At 38.5% G+C, this 26,452-nt stretch overlaps 1 protein-coding gene across 1 annotated transcript in view; it reads left to right on the top strand.

The window, feature by feature from the left end:
- Positions 1 to 3,956: 3,956 nt before the first annotated feature.
- The window catches only part of egfra (epidermal growth factor receptor a (erythroblastic leukemia viral (v-erb-b) oncogene homolog, avian)), a 41,440-nt gene continuing 18,944 nt past the window's right edge, over positions 3,957 to 26,452 (top strand). Inside the window, exons 1-8 of the mRNA XM_041992290.1 lie at positions 3,957 to 4,249; positions 22,646 to 22,797; positions 24,048 to 24,234; positions 24,364 to 24,495; positions 24,615 to 24,677; positions 24,985 to 25,103; positions 25,424 to 25,565; positions 26,134 to 26,250. Of these exons, the coding sequence (XP_041848224.1) occupies positions 4,171 to 4,249; positions 22,646 to 22,797; positions 24,048 to 24,234; positions 24,364 to 24,495; positions 24,615 to 24,677; positions 24,985 to 25,103; positions 25,424 to 25,565; positions 26,134 to 26,250 (991 nt within the window). The 5' untranslated portion in view covers positions 3,957 to 4,170. The remainder of the gene's footprint in view (positions 4,250 to 22,645; positions 22,798 to 24,047; positions 24,235 to 24,363; positions 24,496 to 24,614; positions 24,678 to 24,984; positions 25,104 to 25,423; positions 25,566 to 26,133; positions 26,251 to 26,452) is intronic.

Raw genomic sequence — 26,452 nt, 5'->3', positions numbered from 1 at the left:
GTGAAACATTTCACAATAGAGACACTGGCCAGTGATTTAGAAATTGACCACTGGTGAGATACCAAGGTCATTTCTTTCACTCTTTCCTTTCTCAATCCCTCTCCTCCTTTACCAAACCTCCATTTTAGCTTTGTATGTGGCAAATCTTGATTTCATAACATCTGAAGCAAAGCCTCAGCTGAATATACAACCCAGAAATGAGCTGAAATTGCATTTTCACTGAAACTAAGATGGCAACATTTGAACTCTCTTGATCCTCTGGAAGCGCTCAGAGTATTTCTAATCTTTCCTCTACATTAATGACATGCTTCTTTTTCTGTTTAGCAATGCCAGTAGTTAGAGCTGTTAAACTGACAATTGTATCACATCCACAACATTGAAAATAGCTCTCTATGATGCCCCATGTGAAACATAAGCCTCACATTGGGTAATTTCTCCTCGAGGAAAATGGCCATAATTTCACTCAACACAATAACCTCTTCCTCCAACATTACAGCCAAAGACAATTTGCCGAGCCATTAGGCTACAATAATGAAATAAACACCAATGTGAAAAATGATTTCTATCACTCCTGTCCCCATAGAGTCTGATAAGTGCACGACAAACACATTTAAGCAGCTGGATGTCCCATTAGATTCAGATCCCACAAGGCTGATGCTCTGTCAACAATCTAAACATTTTGTCTGTTCAGCCTCAGCTTGACGGTAATACTGATAAAAGTCTGTCTTGTCGCAAATTAAGAAATAAATAGGAGTAAAAAAAAAAGTAACAGGATGTCAAATCTTACAGTGGGCTTCGTTTTAATGGGTCTAATTTAAGTGAGGTTTGATATCTTGGATGCATCATTATTGTGTTGACTTTTTATATCAAGAATCAAGAATCAAGAGTCTTTATTGTCATTGTGCAAGGCACAACGAAATTTTGTTTCAGAAGTTCTCGGCTTAAAAGGCACACTGTAACACACGAAGATAAAATATGGAAAGGCAAAAGGCAATATATCTTTAGATAAATATATATATATATATAAAAGAGTAAAAGGAATAAAATGGAATAACAGTGCAAATCAAACAAGTATATAAAGTGTTTAAAGTGACTGGCATGGAAGTGATCCACATATTGCAGCATATTGTCCCAAAGTGCAGTGCAGTCTGAGTGTGTCTGCCTGTCTGCAGGGTTTAGTGTTTAGTCTATGGATGAGGGGTGGGGGGTGGGGGGAGATGGGATAATGGATTTCACAGCTCTGGGGAAGAAGCTGTGTTTCAGTCTGTTGGTGTGGGCTTTGATGTTTCTGTATCTCTTTCCAGAGGGAAGAGGTACAAACAGTTCGTGTCCTGGGTGGGTGGGGTCTGCAGCTATACAACTGGCCCTTTTCTGGACCCGGCTGTCGTATATTGAGTCCAGGAGCGGGAGAGGACTCCCTACAATCCCCTGTGCTGTTTTCACCACCCGGGCCAAGACCTTCCTGTCGTGTGCAGTGCAGCTCCCGTACCACACTGTTGCACTCAGACAGAGAATGCTCTCTATGGTGGCTCTGTAGAAGTTTGTCAGAAGCTGAGAGGAGAGTCCAGTCCTTTTGAGCTTCCTGAGGAAGAAGAGCCTTTGTTTGGCCCTCTTCACCAGGTGCGATGTGTGTGCGGACCAAGTGAGGTCAGATGTAATGTGGATGCCCAGGAACTTGATGTTGTCCACCCGCTCCACCTCCTCCCCATGGATGAGGACAGGGGTGTGTTCCATCTTCCTGGATCTCCTAAAGTCCACAATGACCTCCTTGGTCTTGCTGGTGTTCAGAACAAGGTTGTTGTCTGAACACCATCCTGTCAGGTGCTGGATCTCCGCTCTGTAGAGGGTCTCATTGTTGTCCGATATGAGACCCACCACGGTGGTGTCATCTGCGAACTTCAGAATCATGTTTGTGGGATGAATAGCAAAACAGTCATGTGTGAATAGGGTGAAGAGGGCCGGGCTAAGCACACATCCCTGTGGTGTGCCTGTGCTCAGGAACCGTGTGGATGATGTGCAGTCCCCAATCCTCACCACCTGAGGCCTATTTGTGAGGAAGTCCCTGATCCAGAAGCATAGGGGGTTGGACAGTCCGAGGTTGTGGAGTTTCAGTGTCAGCTTGTCAGGGATCACCATGTTGAAAGCCGAACTGAAGTCCACAAATAACATCCTGACGTGGGTGTTAGGATGCTCCAGGTGGGTCAGAGCCGTGTGCAGTGCCAGTGAGACTGCATCCTCTGTCGATCGGTTCTCCCTGTAGGCGAACTGATATCTGTCCAGAGTAGCAGTAGTAGTATGTATTCATCAAAAACAATTCTGGGGTCATCAGAGTTTTTGTAATGTTATAATGACATGAAATACAAATCCACCAGAAAAGAACAAATTTGTTCTTAAAATGATGTGTAACTCCCTTTTCTAGCACAAAACATCAGTTAGTGAAAATCATTATCATAAATGTGTTTACAGCCCACAGCAAATCACCTGCCTCCCAACCGAACCTCTGCATCCTCTTCTCTTACATCAACTAACTTCATATCTTCTTTCATTGCCTCCATAAATGTCCTCTTTGGTCTTCCTCTAGGCCTCCTGCCTAGTTTCAACCTCAGCATCAATATGCTGATATATTCACTATCGCTCCTCCGTACATGCCCAAACCATCTTAGCTTAACTTTTCTGACTTTGTCTCCAAAACATCTAACTTGTGCTGTCCCTCTGATGTACACATTCCTGATCGTATCATTCCTTGTCACTCTCAAAGAAAACCTCAACATTTCAATCTCTGCTAACTCCAGTTCTGCCTCCACTCTTTTCCTCAGGGCCACTGTCTCCAAAACATACAACAGCTGAGTCAGTTTATGTACACCTTTCCTTTCATTCTTGCTGATACCCTTTTACACACACCAAACCTGACACTTTTCTCCACCTACTCCAACCATATGTTTAACACTGCTTTACTTCTTTTCCACACTCCCCTTTGCACCAAACTGCTGACCCTATAGTACTCAAAATCCTCCACTTTTTTGATCTCTTAATCCAAATAACCTTACTGTACCATCCCAATAGTACAGGGGTGGCCAACGTCTGTCCTCAAGGGCAACAATCCTGCAGGTTCTCCATGCATCCCTGCACCAACACACCTGACTCAAATTAAATGGATCCAACAGCCTATAAGGATCTTCACAATGACTCATTAGTTTAAGTCAAGTGTGTCGGTGCAGGGACGCATGTAAAACCTGCCGGATTGTGGCTCTCAAGGACTGACGTTGGCCACCCCTGCAGTAGTATTTCCTTCTTAAATGCACAAAATTACAACAAAGCTGAAGTACAATGATTACATGGTAAAATTTAAATAAAGTAAATTTATCTTACAATTTTAATTACATGCAACAATTGGGTGAATGTTGTACAGCACTGCCTATAGAAATATCATCAGAACATAATCCCAAAAGTGCAGGTCAGAAAGAATGTCAACAGTGTTAAACAACTGTGACCACTTAGTGTTATTAGCAGGAAAAGTAAGAAAACCCTCCATAAATTTAAGCTAAATAGTATATTTACCTTCAGTTTGCAGCAGAAGATATGTTTTAAGTTAATATAATCGTGATTAAGCACAATAAAGTTGCTTCAATAAAGTTAAAGTGATTATTAAATTAAGCCATACAAACTAACTGAATCTACAGAATGATAAATGACTGGGTTCCTGATAGTACTTTCAACTAAATACTGGTGTTTTAGCTTACTTTAGGAACTTTATTCAGTTGTTCATTTCTTATCACTAACCTTTTGAGTTGTAGCTGTTCACATTATGGATTATTTTTACGCTGTATTCCGTTTTCTGAAAACTATGCACCCTTACTGACAAAAAAAATACTATTAATTTACGCTTTGTGCTCATCAGTCTGCACCTGAGCAGCGCGAGACGCGCATCTGTCCTTCCTCCTGCTGACGTCAGAGCAGCCAGTGGTTTGTCTTCGCTGCCAATGCTCGGGCTCAGACTTTTGGAGATTTCTGCGAGGGGAAGGAACTGCCTAAGTCTGACTTTCTCTGAGAAGGAAAACTCTTCCATTTAACTGGAGGGACGCAAAAAGATTTCTAAAGTTTTGTCAAAGCGGAATATCTCGTCTAGTTGGCATGGAATGACGCTTTGTCCCCTGGAGCTTCGAAAACACGATGGCAAGCCGTTTTCTCAAGTGGATCAGTCTCACCTCTCTGCTCTGGCTGGGCTCCCATGTTCAGGCGGAAAAGAAAGGTACGTAGGGCTGCCCGTTGTTGGGTTGTAAAGGCAAGCGGCAGGCTCTCGCTTTCCTCTCTGTTTGTCCAACATTTACATAAATCTCAGAGAAATCAGTCCGGCTGGTCAGGAAACCACAGAGAAACTTGATCCTGAATGTGAGAAAAGTTTCTCACAGAGCCACTGGCTGGTTGAAAACTCAGAAAGGCTGAAGTAAAGTTACAGTCTGCAGTGATATATGTCCATATTGATTATGGATATTTTAAAGTGTTGCAGAAATCGTTATGAATCGGCCAATTACTTGAATGAGCAAATAGTACAAATATAAGGATGATTATGATGATAGTGATGGGAGGGGATGTTGATTGAGCAATTTGCTGGCACAAGTTCCTCCACTTCCATTTTAACTGTTTCCTTCATAAAACAATTTTTTTTGAGGATTGGGATTTTATCTTTGAGTGTTTGGCTGGTGGATTTATCGATTATTGGTCTGTGTTTGAAGCTTTCTGCTACCTTGCAATATTTGATTGCACTAAAACAGAAAACCTTCATTTTTACCTCACACCAATCACATTCCTTGATGTTGCTGTGCTTTCTAGATTAATGTATTTTTTCAGCTTTGACGTTGACATCTGTGTGTGCCTCTTAATGATCAATCTTCTCAGTGATCGTCGTCAATGTTAGATTGAGATTAAAACAAACAAACAAACAAACAAAAACCTAAAATATTTTCTCTCCCTGTTGGTTTGAGTTCACACACAATGAAGTCCAGATGTCAGGAGAGAAAGTGGCTTGTAGTGTCGCTAATGACTGTAACTTCCTATTTTCATGAATTAGTATTGCCTGCACTCTTTACTGCGTTGTTCCTCATCATAAGCTGATAAGCATTTGTATTCGGTGCCAGCAGCGCACGTGAAACTTGCATCTGTCCTCTCTGGTCTCACAAGTCTCAATCAGCTTTCTAAAAAGCCATAACCAATCAAAAGTGTTTGTGAGCCAAAAAAGACAGAATAAATATTTCTGAGCTTCTAAACAAATCAGACAGTGTACATCTCATAGAGCGGAAAGTTTATAGTAAATTCAAATTTTGGATTTTTATTAACACCACATGTGATTAGTAATGAGCATCTAAAGCTTTGATACCCTATTATGCAGTACTGTTTTTTATGTATGTTTTTTCTTTCTAAGTGATCCAGTTTCCACTGCTAGGGAAATGATAAATACACAACTGACAGTTTAAATTAATGTTGCTGTGTCTGGGTTTTGTTTTTGGCCAGATGGGCTGGAAAAGATGTTTCTTGGTGGCACACCGTGCTTTTCTTCCACACAGTGTCCAATTTAGTGTCAAAATAGACCGATGTTGTACAACGTTGTGGGATGTTGTACAACTTGATTATTGTTATTGATCAAAGCAGTACTAGTAGAGGAACCACAATGTGTTTTTGCGTTTGTCCCATACTGTTTGTATTCTGAATCTAAACAAGAAAGTTTGGTGTAAACCTATTAAAATAGCAAATGACAACAAGAATTTATAGACAAAGATAAATGAACGATATGTGATGCTCATGTGTAGAGAAATGGGAGTGAGAATGTGTTCATTTTTCTGTCTGGCAGGATAATAAAAGATTACAGGTTAAGACTCTCATGGGTAACCAGCTATGGACCTACATATAGATAGAAGGGTGTATGCTTTAACTTTCTCAAAATATTTAAGTATGTGAGATAATGTAATTCCAGAGAATAAAAATATTAAAAGAAAATAAATGGTCTTATGCTAAACTTTGTGATAAGGCTATTTTAAGATAATCCAAGACTTTTATAAATCTAGAGAAGAAGGGTTATTTTCTCAGTCCATAGAGAAGGATTTAATCCTTGGGCTTATTTTAAAATCACTAAAGCAGGATATGTATGTTTTTGGGGGGATGGTTGACATTTCAGTCTAATTTGGTAATGTTTGTTTGCCTTTTTGAAGATGCTTGGGTTGCTAGGAAGCAAGTGAACACCTGGTCATCAGTTTACACTTGGCAGAGCAAAACTTGAAATTAATCATGATCTTGGTAGAAATGTAGAACATTTGTGTATATTACTCTGTCTTTGAGAGTTTTTATAAGATTTTCTGTAATTACAAGTAATCACTACAACTCTGTGCTTTTTTGATAGTTAGAAATTTATTAAAGTGATACAATTTCAAATGTTAACAATTAATAAGCACTTTTTTACATTAAGTAAATAATCCTCTAAATGAACATTGTAGAAAGAAAGAATTCTGTAAAATCTCACCACCAAAAGAAAACCTCTCATCTTTAAACATTTTAAACAAAACTGACTTATATTTGAAAATTATTCTCATTTCTTAATACTCTGCCTCTCTAAGGTGTTTTTTTATGACCATTTTATGTTACTGACATTTTGTCAACAAACTAAACTTCTATAACTTCGTAAATGTAGGCCAACTTTTTTATTTTAGGTAGTGAAAAGTATCATGTTGACTAGCTTCTGTTTTCATAAGTGACGGTTATCTTGTGTTCAAATTATTTCATCTTCGACTTTCCCATTTGACCCAGCTGAAACAAATTCCTGAAGACTTCAGATGTCTTCTTGTATATGGCCACAGGAACTAGTTGCGTTTGCTTTCACTTCCTCTTAAGTTTTGTGTCAGGTTTGTATCCATGGCCCTTTTTATTGAACTGGTCAAATGGTGTCAGTACAGTGTCACAGGTGTGGAAACGCAGGTACAGTCTTCATTGTGGTTTAAGGGTGCAAACTCTTCATCATTTGGGTAAAAAAGTATAACCCACATGTGGAGCCTAGGAGCTACAAGTGCATCATATATGTTGTATTTAATGCCTGACTCCTATAGTTATGACAATTTTCCTCAAAATACAATATTTTAAGCCTTTTACTAACAGACTCAAACATTTATTGTGTGGTAGCACTGGAAAAGGCAGAGGGGGTCTGAAAAAACAGTACTTCAAAAGTAACATCATGAAGTGGCTTGAAATACTAAATAATAATAAATAAACTGGCATTTAAAAAGCAAAAAATTACTTGAAATACAAGTGTTTTGGGTGGGGGGTATTATAAATCTATGAAAATGTTTCTAGCAAACATGATAATGCTCCAATAAAGCTCCACATCAAAGGAGTAACTATAGTTAGCAGCTATATTAGTTTGCAGGGCCAAAAATCACAGAGCACATCCACTGACCTGTATTTCCTTGCTGATGTGTAGAATAATGTAAAGGAAGCTGACTTTAGCAAGTGTCTGCCCCATTTCCAGACACATTAATAGTAAGTAATTTGGGATTATTTGTTTATTTTGGTCTACAAACTTATGGAACCAACATTAGGTTTGCTAGCTTGCTAGAACTAAAATACCTTAGCAAAGAAAGTTGTCATAGTGGATATTAAGAACGTGCTTGTTTAGAGGAAATGGAAAGTTTGTGTACTTTTGTTATTTGGCTAAAATTACTGTTTTAACGCTTACAAAGAATTTTTAAATCTGTCTTGATTATCATTTTACCAGCATATTACACAAACTGTACAGCAAATAAGGCCCTGCTCAATTAAATCAAACTAATTTGCTTTCTCCAGTTAACCGTGTAAGTTACTCTTGATAATCGTGCACTGCTATTCTGCTTGTGTCTAGTTGCAGACCTGGGCCAAACATTGAATGCTTATGAAAGTAAAATTGAGGTTTGATGATGCAGTGAGTATCCTCTCCCACAGAATGCCCACCTGTCAGTCTGGTGCACCCTGACAGCCTGCAAGGGCTTAATAGCTTCTCTAGGAGAGTCAGACTAGGCTCCATTGTTGATAATAAAAACAATCCTCATCCTGCACACTGGTATGCTCAGTTTATTAACTGTCATCTGTGGAAGGGTTGCGAATAATACCAGCTGTCAACTATCAGTAATAGCTTCTTCACCTCGCAGAGGGACTGATCTTGCACTTAATTGGACTCCAGAGATGATAATTACATTTTTTTGTACACCAAAATATAAAAGCATACATTTTTTCTGCAGAATGCTCCCAAAGTGCAGAGATGCAGTAAGCCTGCCTCTGTCAGTGAGTTAACCTGTGAAAGATCAAACTAATTACAGGAGCATGTCAACAGCTAAGTCTTTAATCCCTAATGCGAGGCATGCTTTAGGAACCAAGTAACCTGCTTACATCAGTATGCTTTTTTAGAGTTAATATGTTATTTTCAGTTCTTTACTAAATAAGATTAAAAATAATACATGTCAGTAAAGTTTAGCTCAGTCAGTGCTGCATTTAAACGTGCTTGCACACCTGCAAATGTTGAGCTGAATCATGATAAAATTTCACTCCTGTAGTGCATTTCAGCATCCTGAGTAAGTGTTTTTCCCTGTGTGTTGAGTTTTTCTCATCAGTCATCTGTTTTTTTCCCATCTTTTTAAGAGAAGCCATGCCCGTTCCTTTCATAAAAGCCCACTCTGTGGAAATGGTAGTGAAATATAGCTTATCATCCTGTGTAATCCTAGAGTCCGGAGTGGTCCTGATACTGCTACTACTGCTGCAACTATGTCTTGCTGCTTGTCTGACGACCTTCCCAGACCTACATCTGCTGCAGCCATTCTCAGAAATAAAACTTTAGAAGCTGAAGCCGTGGGAGCTGGAGTGTAATTTCTGGCCACCCCCTCTATTAGCTTTGAGACACTGCAGCTTGTCTGAGTGGTAGATTTTGTAGAACTGCAGGCAAGGTGAGGGGTTTAGGTTTCACTCCAGGACAATAGTACTTCTGTGGAAAGCAGGTTATCTGGCAGCAGATACTTTTGTAGGTTGGATGAGATCTTTTTACCACAAAGTAGACGTGCCTGAGGCTAAACAGGCATTTCGTCAAGTGAAGGAGCTTTTGTTATGTTTGTTAAGACGTATTCAAATACAGTAGGTAGTTGTGTTGCCATAAAATGAAGTAATATTGCACTTCACTTACTGTTAATTGTATGTCTGCTTCTATTGCGCCAGTGTGTATACCTCCTGCATGGAATAAGTGAGTGAATGTGTGGTTACTCATTGAACGAATTTGCAGCCTTTGTTTGTACATGGTAACAAAGTCATCCACAGCATTTATGGCCTTTCCATGATCGGCCGGTTGTGCATGTGAGTATCCAATGGAAAGAGACCCAGGTGTAGAGGCTGGAAAAAGGCCCTTTGCTATCTTCAATCTCATCCAGCGTAGTGTTGTGTTAAAAGGAAAAAAAAGGCCACATTTTCAATAAAGTCATTAATCCTGTATTTGTGTTTATTTCTCTAAAAGTTAAAAAAAAAAAAGAAAAAAAAAAAAAAAGCTGCCCCAAATGTCTTGAATTAAAACATGCATGGCTGAAAAATCTAAACCCTTTTGTTTTACCAACAAGAATGAAAAGAAAAAGATATAAAAGATAAAGTAATGACTGAATACAGTATGACAAGTGCTCTGAGTTTCTTCCCAGTGAACTTCTTTTAAACTTTTAAAATAATTTATAATTTAGTATTTCACTTCAACTGAAATTATACAAAATTGATTTGTTTTGGTTTTTGGTAAACACACCCAGTTATAAGTCATACAGTCCAGATATCTTTTCTCTTTGTGCTTGTTTCAATGTTCCCATCCAGAATTTGGACTGGGAGCAACAAAAGAAGCCAGTATCAACATAATAGCCTCAAGGGATAGCATAGCGGAGCTCTGTGGCTCTTTATGTCTCCATGAACCTGCAAGAGATGTCAATGAGGTGGACAGGGGTGGTGCACCAGTCAAAGGAAGAATCACAGCTGTGAAGAAAAACAGGAAAATTGGAGCTGTATAAACAACAGTAGGATGGGATGAAGAATCTTTGACTTCAGCATTTGTGTTTTTGTTTAATTGTTCATCAAAGAGGCCTTAGCCTGTTCCTTTTAGCAGCTTCACTATAGCCTCCAGGCTGCAGATGAGTGTCTCCTCATCATCCTGCAGACCTCCCGTTGGTTTGTCATCTCCCTTAATGACCTGCAGGTCAATCTGCAGAGCAGAGCTGCAAACTGTGCTTGCCCCAAAAAAGAAATCCCCTGCAGGGAGAAGAACAATGCCTTCACAAACAAATCTTCATCTCAGAATATTTCAGAAGAAGGCATTGTTTGAATGGTGGTGGCTGATCCCAGTCATTTGCCTCCCCAATAGAATTCAGCCTCTGCCTGTGTGGTCTATTTAGAAAATTAATAGTACATTGGGACCTGGGACTGGTGGTTTGGCCCTCTAAGTGCATTTGTCAAGCTTTTTATATGAATCTTTGCATGTGTGAAAACTATTGGAAGAGCTGCAGGATGTTTGATATATAATCTCCTATGTATGTGGGGGACTTCCTGCTTTGCATGCTGATTAAAAGGAAGCTGGGGATCTTAATAGTTTTCACCACAAGTATTAGGCTTTTTCTCATTAGTCCAACATCATTCTAGTCTCTTGCAACAAAGTTTAGCTGTATTCATAACAATGGCGATTGTAAAGATGACAGACATGATGAGCACAGTAAAAAATGTATCTATGAAAGCTTCTGGCTGATTTGAGTCAACATCAAATAATATCTGTATTTGTTTCATTTGCAGAAAACATAACTAATTATGCTTTTCAAAAGTATCCTGATCGGTCTTGTCTTGTTGCCAGTTTTCATCGCTTAGCTACACATGAGAAAGAGTGCTTTCTTTGCCAGAGTTATTAAAGTATTACATGCTTCATTGCAAGGGTGTGGTTGTGTCAATCAAGACCTAATTTTAGGGTATTTACTGAAATTATAGTAGTCGAAAGCATTAACTAGCTAGAAATAAAAAGACAGTGTTTAGCCTCATTTAGCCTATGAGGACTGACATTTACCATGTTCTCTTCAAAGAAAACAAAAGCAGCTTCAGTAATGGAAGAAGCTTTGGCATAAAGTCCGTTTTGCATGGATGGCAGCATTAAAAGACAAATAGCTCTCTAACAATTAATTTAATCAGTGCTTCAAGTACATAGGCACTCTCTCACAGACAGCATAAACACATGTGATAACTTGCCTGTTAGCTAACTCAGAGTTGTTTATTTTTAGTTTAGACCCCTTTAACATCTCTGAACAGTCTATGTTGCAGTGTCCAAAGCGAGTTTTCAGTTTGTCTCCTATTGTGTTGAACTTCCCTCAGAGCTTTGTCTCTTACAGAAAGCTAACAATGAGTGAAAATACATTTTGGTTTTCAGGCAAGTTTTCAAATAAGGTGGTTAAAGACAATGCTTTACAGGCAAAAATCACACAAGGAAAAGGAAATGTGACCGAGACTAATTCTATAAATAAATGCAGAAACCTCCGAACAAGTCTCTGAACAAAAGGGTCATTATTTATGGCTTTGTTGCCGTCTTTAACACAGACACTTATGTGTCTTCTTTGACCTTAACTTGCCATGTAGACATGACTTTACAGCCCTATGTCAACATAGAGAAGAAAGGCATGGCTGTTGGCTAAAAGTTACGATGCTAGGAGACTAGAAGAATCCATTTAGGTGATTTTAAATTGGGGCATTGTACACAAAAAAGCCAATAAAAATAGTCTTCACCTCAAAATGTTAAATGTTATCTTCCATTATCAAGAAAGCTGAATTGAAGTCAGTCATGTCATTTCCTCCTGTTTCCACTCAGTCTTCTGTTGTGGTTTAGTGCCACTAAGTGTTTTTTCTATATCTTTGAACTTCATCTTATTTTATCTACGTGAGAATCAGTTGACATTTAGATCATAGATTCGGTCTTAAAACAACATCAGTGTTTTGCTGGCACTTTTTGTTTTTGAGTCAAATGAAAAAGCAGAGCTCTGTGACTTTGACGTAGCGGTCTGTCAGTAATACAGAGATGCTAGCATCATCAACTTCGAACTGTTTGTAAGATTAACAGAAAATAATATCATAAATTTGCTGATTGCAGTTATTAATAATCTAAATGTGTAAGCATACTCACATTTTGCAAATGAGTTTTAAAAGCAAAGCACAGATAAATGGTTGGGTTTTAATTTTATTTATGTTAAAGCACAGACTATTATTAATCTACTTATTATATATATAGTGCATCTAAAGGCTAAATGTTTGTTTTTTGTTCCAACTCATTGAATTATACTGGTGACAGTGATAAGGACTATGGCTGTATATTGCAGCAGGATGTGTTAAAGAACCAAAAGATGATGTCAGCATTTTGCTTGCTCTAGTTTGATCATTTTACAAGCCAATATCAGCTCTCAGAGATCTCACAAGCATCATAAAGTGTATTTCATCGCAGCCATTAATATGAGCTGACAGCATTGTTCAGTGTTGTAGCAGCAGCAAGGCTTTGTCACAGAGCTGACCTGTGCTTTAACTCCTGCAGCTCGAAGGCATAATGTGCTCCACTCCCCCAGTATTGCACCTTTTGTAATTGCCCGGTAAGTTTCAACAACACTATTGTTTCACTGAGCCCAGAATTAATTTCCTGGTGGGACTTTGAGCGGAACATCTTGATTACAGCATGTTTTCATAACAGAAGAAAAAAAAGGAAAGGTGTTCTCCTTGTTGAGCTTGCAGGTTGAAATTAACCCAGATGTGCCAAGAGTCCCCTAAAGTGTGAGCCATGTATTGTATTTACATATGAACTTCTTCATATTACAGCCTGATGCCACTTAGGGCATCAATAGATGGTCATTGTCTACAGCTGTACTTTAATTTTCATAGCAAACCACTTGAGCTTGATAGCTGCGTGGTCAGGTTGAGAATGGAACGGGTAGAAATACCCTGGAGTGCATAGTTGGTCCTGTGCCAGGAAGGAAGGATTAGCCCTCTGGACCTGCAGTATATCCTCTGCACCAACAGTTCCTCCTGAGCTGATTAAGCAGCAGCATGAGATTTTATTTTTAATATGATTCCACTTGTTTTCTTTTTATGTGAGTATTATTGCAATAATCAAGCACCAAGAAGATTTAGAAAAGATTAAAAACACTGAAAACCATATTGGATTTTCAGGTCAAAGGGTTTGTAAACAGCCAACTGAATTAGATTTATTTATATATATATATATATATATATATATATATATACTTCTGTAAATTTGAATTAGAGGTGCAGATGGGTGGTATATTAAAACAAAATAACAGAATTCTTTATGCATGAAGCAGAATCAATGCCAAAGCTCCTGGAAGATGGTCATTTTATTGATAATAATCAACTATTTTGCATCAGAAAACTTAATTTCCCCTTGTATGTTAGTGTGGCTCAGCATTCAACATTTTATGTTATTATTATACATTTATTATGCTTCCAAGAAATATAATAGCTTGAGCTTTCCAATAATTATCCACGACTAAAAATGTATGTTTTTGAAATCTTGTTTATAATATATATATATATTTAAAAAAAAACATTTTTCCACAGGTTATTTATAACCTGAACAATGGTTATTTCACAGCATCATACTTTAAAGATGGGGGTTATTATATAATTGTGGATGCTCATTTTCAGTCTCACCTCAGGGTTGTTTTTATTGGCTGTAGTTGCTTTATTTTTTTTAAATTACACGTTTCATGATCTGACACGTATTTTATTTATTTTGACTCAGAAACGGAAACTTATTGTGACAAAAAGAGGATAAATAAATCTATCTTTTAAATGAACCTTGTGGTGAGATTTCAGTGCCAAGGATAAGACATCCAATATCCAAATGTTTGCAATGTATAAAAGAGCTTAAAAGTTTCACTTCAATATTAAGATTATAACTATATAAAAAGTATTTTTTTTTTATATAATTTTTTTTATCCTCAAACTGGACTTTGGATAACCTTAATGTTGGGCAGGGTTTAAATGTTGTTCTTTCCCATTTTTGTCCACTCTCTGGAGCAGCTATGAGGGTTCTTAGGGTGTTTCATCCATAGTGCATCTGAGCCAGGGTCCTTGTGTTCAGCAGTATAGCTGATAGCAGAAAAAGGGTCTTGTCTGCCAAGTCTCATGCCTTTGATGAGTGACGGAAAGCAGCCCGGCCTTCAGTTGTGCTAAAAGCCTTTCTGTGTCTCTATGGTGAGGGGGTGGCCTTGAAACAACAACCTCCTCAGTCATAATTATCTTAAGCAAGCTTTGGACATTGTTGCGGAGCTGTGTTAACCATGTGCGATGTGCCTTCTCTTTGTAAGGAACAGCAACACACCTCACACATTAACAATGGATGACATCTGAGCCATGGGCTTTGGGGAGGGGTGTTTGATGAAAAACTAGCACAGTTTGCGCTGTTCATGCTGCTATTGTGGGGATAGAATTGTTTTGAAGATGCTCTGTGGGTTTTAACTACACTCCCTTGGGCCCCAAGTACTTGGCAGTGGTACCCTGTAGCATTTCAAACATTTCAGTTTCATGTGTCATCAGGAAGACGTTACTAAATTCTCCCAAGCTTTCCAGTGCAAATTAAATTGGTCATGCTTTTAGCGAGAACAGCAAAATATGTAACAAAACACCCTTTCACAGTGTTAAAAATTATGAGAGCTCCTCAGCTGTATAAACTTACCCCCTGAGCTTTATCTGTCCCTGATTCTTGCCCTCTGCCAGTGTGGAAGAGGAAGAAACTGCTCATCAGTGGATTTGAGGGCCTCCTGATGTGTAAAGCTTTGCCAGAAATGGTGAGTAAGAGCTGAGCAACAGAGTAAAGCTTACTAACTCAAACCCTGAGGCTTTGGTAGAATATTCCTTTTATGGGGTCATTCTCTGTGATAACTCTAGGAGGAAAGAGTTGCTAGAGACATGACTAAGGTGGTAACCAAGTTCTTGGCAGGCAACTGCGAAAGAGTGGTTAGATCTACACACAGAAATTGGCCCGTCAGCAGTCAGGCTAAAAATAAGAAGTCCTTAAGCACAACGACTGCCTCAAAGAGCGTCTATCTCTTTTTGTTTAGATGAAGTGAGAGTTATCTGTCCTCTTCATTTGGGTGCTCCAACCTGAGCCTGCTGCTCTGAAATGGGAATGCTTAAACCAACAGGGGATTCCCGAATCACAGCTGCTCTCTCTTTCTGGAATGATGTGTGAAATGTGTGGGTCTCTTCTCTTGTGTTTTTCTTTCTCTCTGTCTTTCTCTCCCTTTGCTCCTCTTTTCCAGGCATTGCTCCGTGATGGCTTCTGGAAGAAGGATTTTGGCGAGGGTGGGTGGTGGTGGTGGGGCGGGGAGTTGGGGGACAGGACATGGAGTTTTGAGTTAGTAGCAGCAAGCTTGCCGCCCACTCCCTGTCCAGTCTTCCTCTCAGGCTTCCTGTGGGATTGAAGAGGAGTATAGTTTTAACAGTGAAGGAGAAAGAGGAAAAAAATGAGGGGGGTGGTGAGTTGTCTTGGATTGAATGGACTTCAATGGGGAGAATGTCTGGACTTTTAAAAAGGAAGTGGGTTGAACATTGGAACGTTTCAGGGGAATGGTGGCTGCTTTATTGGAATTTAAATGTGGTTGGAGTTGTGTGAGTTAGACTAACAGGAGTGGGATTGTTTGGTGCCTTTAAAGCACTATTAACAGGGTTTCCAACAAGGCATGGGGGAGATTGTGTGATTATTACTTGATTATCTGCTGTTGTGTTAGGCTCATCATATGAAATTTGCAACATGATGGTGAAGTCATTCCAGCTTTGTTTAATACAGTTTCCTTTATCTTCTGTTGTTAATTTATTTCCTGTCTTGTATAGCATTAATTATTAATGAAAACATCATTGACTATAAAAATGAAGCATTATTATTCACATCGGTAGCTGAAACAATACCTAAGAATATAATGAAATGCTCTTTTAAGTAAGAAGGACAACTATGTGATAAATAATATATCAAAATCAAAGAGTTTGTTTATTGAAAGTACTAAAACAAACTATCTCTTATACCTCTAGCCAGTACTAAAACATATACCTCTAGCAGCTTCAGGTGATTTCTCCATTTTTGTCTCCATTTTTAACCTCTACCCCAGCATGGTGCCCACATCTTGCTCCCCGTAAAACTTTCATGTTGTCAAGTTATCCATATGTGCTAGAAATAATTAGCTAAACTAGCTAAACTGTGTAAACAACCAGGTGGACATTAGCATTTATTAAATTTTTTTCATTCTCAGATAGAAACCGAATGAATTTTTGATACCTGAACTACAATAGTTGGCAGAAACAATCATTTTCTTTTTTTTTCTTTCTTTTTTTTTTTTTGCAAAAAGAAGATAACCAAAAAATTAAACTCTATCTTAATAATAAATCACTAACCAATATTTAATTCTCCAAAATTGTACCAACATCTGTGTCATTGTGCACACTTTTGTGTCCTCCACAGACATTTCTCTAACTTTCCTGCTTCTAAAGGTTTTCATATCAACATAAACACTGTTGCAAGCAGCAGCTGGAGTTATAATAATCTTGCCCCAAAGCCAGTGATGCAGTAATTGAATTTCTGCCTCTCTGGACCCAGTTTTCGTGGCTGAGAACAGTTTCTAACATGAACTGATCTGAGACAAGACCATGGCTTTCAACCAGCACTGGAACTGCTGAAAAGGGATAACTGTTGACTGCCTACAGGTCTTTTAAATGCTGATCACAGTATAGAGTGAGTGTACATATTTTTTCCTGTTTGTGCAGAACCTAAATCCACAGTTTCCTCACTGAGGTGGAGAGTAAACATCATGATGGGCCCAGCCACAGGTATCTGGAGTGTCTCCTAGAGAGCGCAGAGTAAACATCAGCCTTTTTGGTCTTTATTTGGTCACTTTACTGAGCTTTCAACAGACTAAACTTCACAGACTGTGCTCAAATTCTGGCAGGGCCAGCGAGTGCAGTCTCTGGGTTTTAAATGTTTACATGATATGTGACGTATTCAGTAGGATGCTGCATTTGCTTGTGTTTTTCAGCTGACCACTCCTAAGTTTTGTCCCCATTGTTGGCCTCAAGGGAAAGGTCATCCACCTTCATGCGTCAAATGTGAGGCTTTACACCCCCCTTTCCACAGTTTGACCCAACAGCTGGCCATCATGTCCCACATCTACGGCTCTGCTTACTAAACCACAAACCACTCCTGAGTCGTCTTCTTTTCTTTTGGCTTTCTTTTTCTCTCTCACTTCCTTTCCGTCAGTTCTCCGTCACAAATAGTACATTGAGTTTGATTTAATCCATCCTCATGTCAGCCTCCCCTAGAGACGACAATCAGCTACCATCTGCTTCAGAGTCGAAGGGTAGCCATCTGAGCCGACCCTGTGCAAAGATCAACTTCCTGAGATGTCAGAGGGAGCTTGTGTTGATTCATTCACAGGGGAGGAGTGAAGGGGGGTATTCTCCAATCTTTACTGGCCCCTCTTTCTTTTCTAAAGGCCCCAAGATGTTTTCTCTTAAGGGATTAGTGCATTTCCCATGCAAAGGATGATTGCATTTCCCCTTAACGGAGTGCAGGATTTCAGGAATTTTAAAGTTATTAAAAGGTAGGACACCTCACAGAAAGCACATACTGCTGGTTTTGTCTTTATATGACATTTTATCCCTTGTGTCCTCCTGCAAATTAGCAATACAGAAACTGAAAGAGCAGGAAGTACGAGCTGAAAGAATCAAAGACGTGGCTTTTTTCCCCTTCATTCACTGATAGGAAGCTTTGGAAGATTTATGTTCCACTTGGTGTCAAAGGGTTTGGGAACTGAAGGCAAAGCAAGCCTAAGAAACTACAACTTTAAACCAATAAAAGCAGATTGTTTATGTTTTTGTTTTCTGTTTCTCTTATCACCATTAGCATTGACTCCCATAGATATGGGAGAGAGTTAACTATAATTTCCCTCTATTACTGTAATTAATCTTGGCATTGATTTGTTATCAGCAGAGAAACACTGCAGATTGAGTTACGTGAGATTCTTGGTCGTATTGCTGTTGACTTCGAGGGAGAAATAAACAAGTCCTGTCAGTTAGCATTGTTAGTTTCCTTTAATCGCGTATAAGTTTTTAGATAATGTGATCACCAGACTCTGGACACAGTGTAATTGAATTACAGGTAGTGAATGAGAGGAAGAGGAAAACAGCAGGACTGTTCCTGCTGTCTCTGGAAATGAATGAAACCCAATGATTTAGCTGTTCAGTGGATGGCTCACTGGGAGAAAGGAAACCACTGGTTTCAGAAATGAAAACCAGTCCGATTCTGGTAAATATTTGGTTTAAATTTGTGGATGCTCACTACTGTCCTCACATTGCTTGAAAAAAATAATGCAGTTTTTCACTTGGAGATGACCTCAAAAACATTTTCCTTTGGCTTTTTTTTTTTTTTTTTTTCCTGTGGCTGATTTTCTTACATGTCATTATATATTTGATCTTTTCATGTTTAATTAATGTCTCTTAAACGTTTGTAAATTGTGACTTTGGTTTTATACCCTGCTGAATTCGAATCCCTTTTCTTTCTAAAATAAATTTCTCATCTTAAAACATCAAAGAAATAGTTTACATTTTACAGTTTGGTGCTAACACAGCTTTTACACACAAAAAGAAGAAGAGATGCATATTAACAAAAATGTTGACATAAGTGCACAGACAAGACTTTCAATACAAGCTACATTTGGAACAACAATTCAGAGATCAGCTTGGTCACAAGCTTAATGTGCACCAGAGTGCTGGCAAGCTAAGAGATACTGCGCAAGAGATATTGTTTCAACACAAATAGTCTTTGGTTAGAATTTAGTTTGTACTGTTTTGTGTTGATTGCAATCATATTGGTTTTCCTGTAATTTTTATTTCATGGATGGAATGTCAAATCAGCCCGCTCTCACTGTTAAAATGTTGTGGTTTTTGCCCTGTAAAGCAGATATTTTTCAAATAAAAGTGTGTGTGCGTGGTGGTGGGGTGCAACCATGGACACCCAGGCCCACTTTCTTTAAGTACTCTTTACTTCAGTGTTTCTCAATCCTGCCCTGCATGTTTTAGTCCTTTCTAAGTCCAGTACACCTGATTCAGATTAATTGAACTGCTTGTCAAGTTTTTTGCAAGCCTGCTAACGAGCCATTCATTTGAGTCAGGTGTGTTAAAGATGGACACCTCTAAAACATGCAGGGCAGTGGTCCCCGAGGACCAGGATTGAGAAACACTTGATATCCATGGATCAGACCATGCATAGTTTCAATCTGGATCTTTTTTCTTTTTCTTTCATTTTAACTACACACCTGCAAAGTTCCACGTTTCTCACATAGTTGCAATGCCGCCGCGTGTTACCAGAGAAAACTTGTCTGCAGGCAAACACAGGCCCTGTTCATACCTTCCACTAACTTTCCTTTTTGGCTGGAAGTCTAGGCGTGAATACACTTAAACTGGACTTAAACAGTAACTGATTATTTCAGATGATAAACTAAAGTTTCCTTCTTATAGTCTTGCAGATCTTGTAGCCTCAAGAAACAAATATCAAGTCACACACCCTTGACTTCCAGTACTAGTCCTAAAGTAAACATCAAAAGAATGATATGCAACCGCACTTTGCAACAAGCTTAGATGACTAATGATTGGGTTTATCCAGTCTTTTGTTGAGCTCTGACTGGTTGCCGATCAGTGCAGCTCAATCCAGGTAATGTTATGTGCATGTATGTGTGCATGCCAGCGAACACACACATACAGTATTGATGTATATCAGAACGGCCACTCCTTGCTGCTAGAATTGCTTCCTGAACATTTTGTGACGACAGCACAGCTGGAGTCAGTGAAGCAATCTGTAATTAGTCTGTGTCACAGTATCAGTTACGTCACTGAAAGCTCCACCCTTGCTCCCACATTTTCTCAGTCTGATGACTGTTGTGTTTTACTACATTTGAGTCAGGCTGACAGAAAGCAAAAAAAAAAAAAAAGAAAAGCTCCCAGTGTCGAAATATCGTTTTACTCACTATCTACGGCTTGCTTGCAGGAAGGTAGTTTCCAAGTTGGGTAAATATTTTGAGAAACAACCAGCTCAGATATGAATAATTTTTATTTGGATATGGTTTTATTAAACAAGAAGCATTAAAGTTATCTTTTGTATAAAACTGAGTCCATTTCTTTTACATGTGCGGCAATAAAATGAGGAAGTTAATGTTTGTGGAATATCAGGTCATTCACCACCTGCAAAAGTTATGAAATCAACAACTGGATAGTGTTTACTGTGGCTACACACCTGCATGCTTGAGCAATAAACTTTTTTTTTTTCTTCTTCCTTGTTCAGGACTCAAAGTGTGAGCTTCATGTAGAGGAAGTTTGCTGCACCTTTAGTCACCTGTCAACCTTTACTGCTAATCACTGGAGTTATGAATATATCAAATGTGGCATAACAACAAAAAGATTAGCATAACCAAAATCTGTATTAGCAAAGTGTCCTTTTTGTGTCGCTGTTAATCATTAAAAATAAGAGCTGCAAAATTCTAACAACCTTTTATTTATTACACTTTGATTTAGCAATCTGAGCAATAATTATGGGGCTAATTACATTTCACATAGCTCCCTCTAATTAAAACAGCCAGCTTACTTTTGCTTATCTGCCTCTGTTGCCGTGGCGTTAGGCCGCCAGGCTCCAGGGTTCATGTCATGAGATCCCTCAGGGACAAACTAATGAGGAAGAAGAAGAGGGAGGGCCGCTGCCAGCTGTTTATGCCTAATTCACACTGATTAGGTTGTTCTCACTGCTGGTTGGTGTGGGTGTGTAAAGTCAACAACATGAATGAAAGGCACAGTGGAAGCAAAGACTTTGCTTACATGAGCTGAAACATGATGCATCTTTTTCTTTGATTTGTCAGTTCTGATGTGCCTCAGTGCCATCACTTTGTATGTGTTCTGGGGTGTGTCCCAGAATTTAGGTTGCATGTTTTGACTTTCCTCGCTCTGAAGAGCAAACATGTTCAGGAATGTGACTGAAACATAACAGAATCTATGTCATTTCTAATAAATAGAAAGTAGAACCTTTTGTTTTTCTGACTTTTTAAGCTAAATCAAAATTTAAATACTTAAAAACAAAGCAAACTAACTTGTTAATATAATATATGTGAATTCTGACTGTTTATGTGTATGGCTGTATGTAGGATGAGGGTTATACGGTGACCCTGAAGTGTCACAGCAATACAAAGTCTCAACACGAATACAAAAGCCACAACACCTCACAATTAACTGCAACACAAATACAAAAGCAGCAACAGAAGTTACTTTTTTTTCTGTAGTTCATCTATGAATTTGCATTTAGGATTTTTCTAGCTATCCTAGATACTAGACACTCAGATCTAAAACCCCTTAACAACTTTTTCTCCAAGCCATTAAAGCGATCAGTCCAAAACTGAACCTTGTCTTATTAGACTTATTGTTTAGCTCTAAGAAAGAGGACATGTCCAAGTAAGAGAGGACGTTTGGTCATCCTAAATAGTTTAGTAAAAGTCACCTTTCTTCGCACTCACAGTTTTCCATAACTGAAGTATTGCATTGTAAACACTTACAGGCTAAATCGCAGCAACGGCTAAGGCGGTCAATGCAGCGTCTATATATGACTACATTACTACCTCGAACGTGCAACAACTCTTTATTTACACATCACAGTTAGCAACGTTTAATATAGCGCTTATCAAAATTAATAAACATTATTTACCACCAGTGTTTTACTTACTAAGTCTAACTTCCACTGCAGCTTTTGTATTCGTGCTAATTGTGTAATGTTGTGTCTTTTGTATTTGTGTTATGACTTTGTATTGCTGTGACACTTAAAGGCCACTGTAGGGTTAAGGTGTTGGAACAACTGACTCCATCTTCATTGCCACTCAGAACCTGTCTGACCAGCTGAGGAAGCCTGAACATCACAGCCAAAGGCAACCAGTTGTCTAAACACACACATTCTTCTTTTAAAAGCTACATTAAGAAAGTCTATGTCAGTATCACAGCCTTCATTATCCTGATATTTTAGACTTAGTCATGTCAAAAATTTGCCTTAAAATCAAACGTTTTTGCCAGGCCTGTTTTTAATTATGAGATTCAGAGTACTGAATTTCCTTTGAGACAAGCTCTCGCAACTTTCATGGAATCTGTGACACAATGTGTTTCTTTGAAATACCAAATCAGGCCTAGAGATGGTGGTCGCAGGGGTTTTTTTCAACTCTTCTGTATTTCTGTGGAAAGATGTAGGCCTTAGCCAGAACAAATACAGCCATCTCACTTTAACCCATGAGCCACAACTTGCTTCGTCACTCAGATTTAGTTTCTGTCATAGATGCAAACCAGATCTGTTTTTTTTCACATTAAACCTGGCCAAGTTGTGATTGTGCAGACCAAGTTTAGCAATAACAGCACACACAGAAAGGAATAAATTGAGCTAGTGTGTTGCATAAGAAGTAGATGTTTGCAATTAATCTGACTTTGGATTGATTCTTTTGTCTTTTGGAGCAGATGACTAACTGCTGAAGTGTTTTGAATTCATTCCTCTTTTGTGTTTTTGTTGTTCCTACAGTATGCCAAGGTATCAACAACCGTTTAAACCTTCTGGGGACTAAAGATGACCACTACCTGAACATGGTGAAGACCTACAGCAACTGCACTGTGGTCCTTGAGAACCTGGAGATCACCTACATGGAGCCACACCGAGACCTGTCCTTTCTAAAAGTAAAAAACTGCAATCTGCTAACAGCTGATGGAAGTTTTCATATGTTTTCTCTTAGTTTTGAATTGTCTCTGTGGTGGTTCAAAGGAGCCTATCCTGAATTTCTACAGGCTTTTTCTTACTCTAATCACATAGGTTCAGATTTCTGTATAATGATTCAGTATGTTCAAAATCTTCTGGTTGGAGATTTGCTTAAAGCTCAGGTGAAGCTACAAGGCTGTGAGGACTGGGCAGATAAAGAGCCACACACATTTATAAACAGACTTACCTACCAAGGCACAGAAGATCAGTCAGCAGATATGATGTTGCAGTTCCACATTTCCACTTAAAAAGGGGAACTTTTGAACATTTTGTTTTTAGTCATTTTCACTTTTCTCTCTCAACATTGACAGAGTTTCAGATTTCATGAATACTTTGATTTTGGTCTGTGTGCTAAGAGACGTCTCCTTTCTTTTTCACCCTGACGTGCATACATACCGACCTAACCATTTGTCTTTTAGAGATGGTAGTATGTGATGGCTTAGAGAAAGACCTGCTATAAAGGGTGGGCTAGAAAACAACCCACGCTCCTGTTGTAGAGTAAATAAACAAGAAACATAATGTAACTTGTATTGTAGGATTATTACTGTAAACACTGTGAACATTTTATAAATTTTTGATTTTATTATTTTATTTTTATATTAAAAAAATACTACAATTTTGCAATTTCCGTCTGGGATGAATAGAGTGTTTTTTTATTTCATTTAATATCAAGGAAGTGAAGGACTGTGGGTCTTATTTATCAAACTATATTTAAGGTTAATTTTAACATTGAACACATGAAATGTTCCGTCTTCGTTCGTTGTTCCCTTTAGGAATTATATAAAATTACTAGGCAGCTAAATGACTAAATTAATTAATTAAACAACAACCACCAAGTTATGTCCACATTGTCTTTCCTTCCCATAAATGTCAACTTTAACAGGACCTACAAATTATTACTTATTGGGAGTTAAGTAAACTGAGGAAAGGTGGCTAAATGCGGTGAAAAAGTGCCCAAATAAAGATCCGGACTAGCATGAATGCTGCAGACATTTTCCTGTATTGCTTTTTGAAAAAAAAAAAAAATCATCTAGAAACTGAAAACTGGTTTTCCAATGCCCAGTAGATCCTTCATAAGGATTGCAGCCCATACCAGTGTGTTACTGTTGTGGTGTAAAAACCACTGACACAATCATCACACAATCATCTTTTATTTTTTATTTCTCTACAGTCTATTGAAGAAGTGGGTGGCTATGTCCTGATCGCCCTCAACACAGCCCCCAGGATTCCTTTGGAGAATTTGCGCATTATTCGAGGTCATTCCCTCTATGAGGGAACGTTTGCACTTTCTGTACTTGCCAATTTCAACAAAAGTACAGGTCAGGGCACCACCGAGCTTCTTCTGAACAGCCTGACAGGTAGAAGCAGCCACACATAATCAAGTACCGCCCCAAAATCTTAGTATTACTTTATAATTATTAACCATTAAACAAGTAAATGTGCAATGCTGCAATTTTACTAAATTTATATCGCTTGTTCTTTTGCAGAAATTATTAAAGGAGGTGTGAAGTTTGACAACAACCAGCTATGCAACGTGGAAACAATACAGTGGTATGATATTGTCAATGCTGACACCAAACCCAAAATGGACCTCAAGATGACTAGTAAGAACCCACTCTGTAAGTGTCTCTACAAATGAAAACAATGCAAAATCTGATTTTTAGTTCATTTTAAAGCTGTGAAGTAAACATTTTGTGATTTTTTTTTTTTACGTGTGTCTTTTTGTTTGTTTTCACAGGTAAAAAGTGTAACTCAAGCTGCTACAATGGTTCATGTTGGACACCAGAACATTGTCAGACGTGTAAGCTCTCAAATATATTTCATTATTTACCACAGAATGTTTCTACATAGCTTTAAAAGACCCAAACAGTATTTTTTAAACAAGTTTAGTACTTAGTGTATTTGGATAATTATTTATTACATACAAACAGTGAGGTGGAATAAAATGTCACACATGCTCCATCATTTTTACCTTTTTTTTTTTTTAAACACTGAAAACATGTCAGGTTGTACAGGATTTTTAGCTGTCATATGTCTACAAATCTAAAGCAGACACTGACTTCCTGTTACTGGTCATTCCACTGAATTTGTGCTGCTCTCTTCTCCAGTTACTAAGCTTAACTGTGCACAGCAGTGCTCGAAGAGATGCAGAGGACCTTCACCTAGTGACTGTTGCAATGAGCACTGTGCAGCAGGATGCACAGGACCCAGACCCACCGACTGTCTGGTGAGACAAAGACACACTGAATATTTCATACCATTTCATTAAATCTGGTTGAGAACTCTCTTATAAACCAAAAATCCTCACTCAGCAGCATCTGCTTTTATGATCAGAAATATAATGTTTTTTGGTTTTAATACCAGTGAGACACGTAACTGCTGATTAAATCTTTTGTTTGGCAAGGCCTTGATTATGAGCGTCTGCTCTCTCTCTCTATGTAGCTTTGAGAATTAAGCCAAGGCTGCGATAGAGGAATGCAGTGTTATCATTAGCGAGGGGCTCTGTTTTGGTCCCAGCGTACTAGACGACTGTTGTTTGTGCTTCAGGCCTGTCGGGACTTCCAGGATGATGGGGTATGTAAGGACTCCTGTCCAGGCCTCATGCGCTATGATCCCAACCTGCACCAGCTGGTTCCTAACCCACATGGAAAGTACAACTTCGGGGCCACCTGCGTGAAAAGCTGCCCACGTAAGAACTGCTATAAACACATATTTGTTTAATGCTGCTCGTTTCTCCAGTTACTAAGCTGAGCTGTGCACAGCAGCGCTCGAAGACAAAAATTTGTTCACTTTCTTTTAAATTATATTTAGAAGCTTACAGAAAACCATGCACTGTATCTGTGTTGACATTGAAGATAAATAAAAGGAGTTGGGTTGCAAATGTGAAATACATTCTGCATGACTGGAAACGTTTTTATGTGTTAGGCCCAAGTTGATCTTAAGGGTTGTTAGATATGCAGTAGTTACAGTTTGTTCACGTTTAATTATAAACTCTATAAACAGGGAAAGAAATGTATTGTGTTTCGGGGTGTTAATGCAACAACCTGTCTTTAAAAGTTTAACTTTGACAGCTCTGTTCTTGTCATTCTGCAATATATGACCTACATGATTTACATCTCATTACACTGGTGGTACAAATAACACAAGCTATCACTGCTCAAAGGTCCTTTAAGATTTGTATGATTTGTAAGTTTTTGTCTCTGTGTCCAGATGCTTTGTAATATTCAGCCTGAAATGATATTTTGCAATCATTGTAGATAATTATGTTGTGACTGATCATGGAGCGTGTGTGCGGACGTGCAGCGGTAACACATATGAAGTGGATGAAGGAGGAATCAGGAAGTGTGCCAAATGTGAAGGACTGTGTCCAAAAGGTCAGATGTTCAACTGTTACTGTGAAACCCTGATGACATATTTATACATCATCAACATAAAAATGTTCAACAGTATCCAATATACAACTGCAATTATTTTATATATATAACAGCAAACAAAGAATTCAACTAAGACTGTAGCAAAATACTGCAGCAAGTCCCCTAAATGAAAAAAACAGAACAAATTTCAGATTTCCCTACT

The sequence above is a fragment of the Melanotaenia boesemani genome, chromosome 8, assembly GCF_017639745.1.
Source record: "Melanotaenia boesemani isolate fMelBoe1 chromosome 8, fMelBoe1.pri, whole genome shotgun sequence".
Classification (NCBI taxonomy): domain Eukaryota; kingdom Metazoa; phylum Chordata; class Actinopteri; order Atheriniformes; family Melanotaeniidae; genus Melanotaenia; species Melanotaenia boesemani.
Note: the sequence above shows the minus strand (reverse complement) of the source record. Positions and strands in the feature narration are given on the sequence as shown.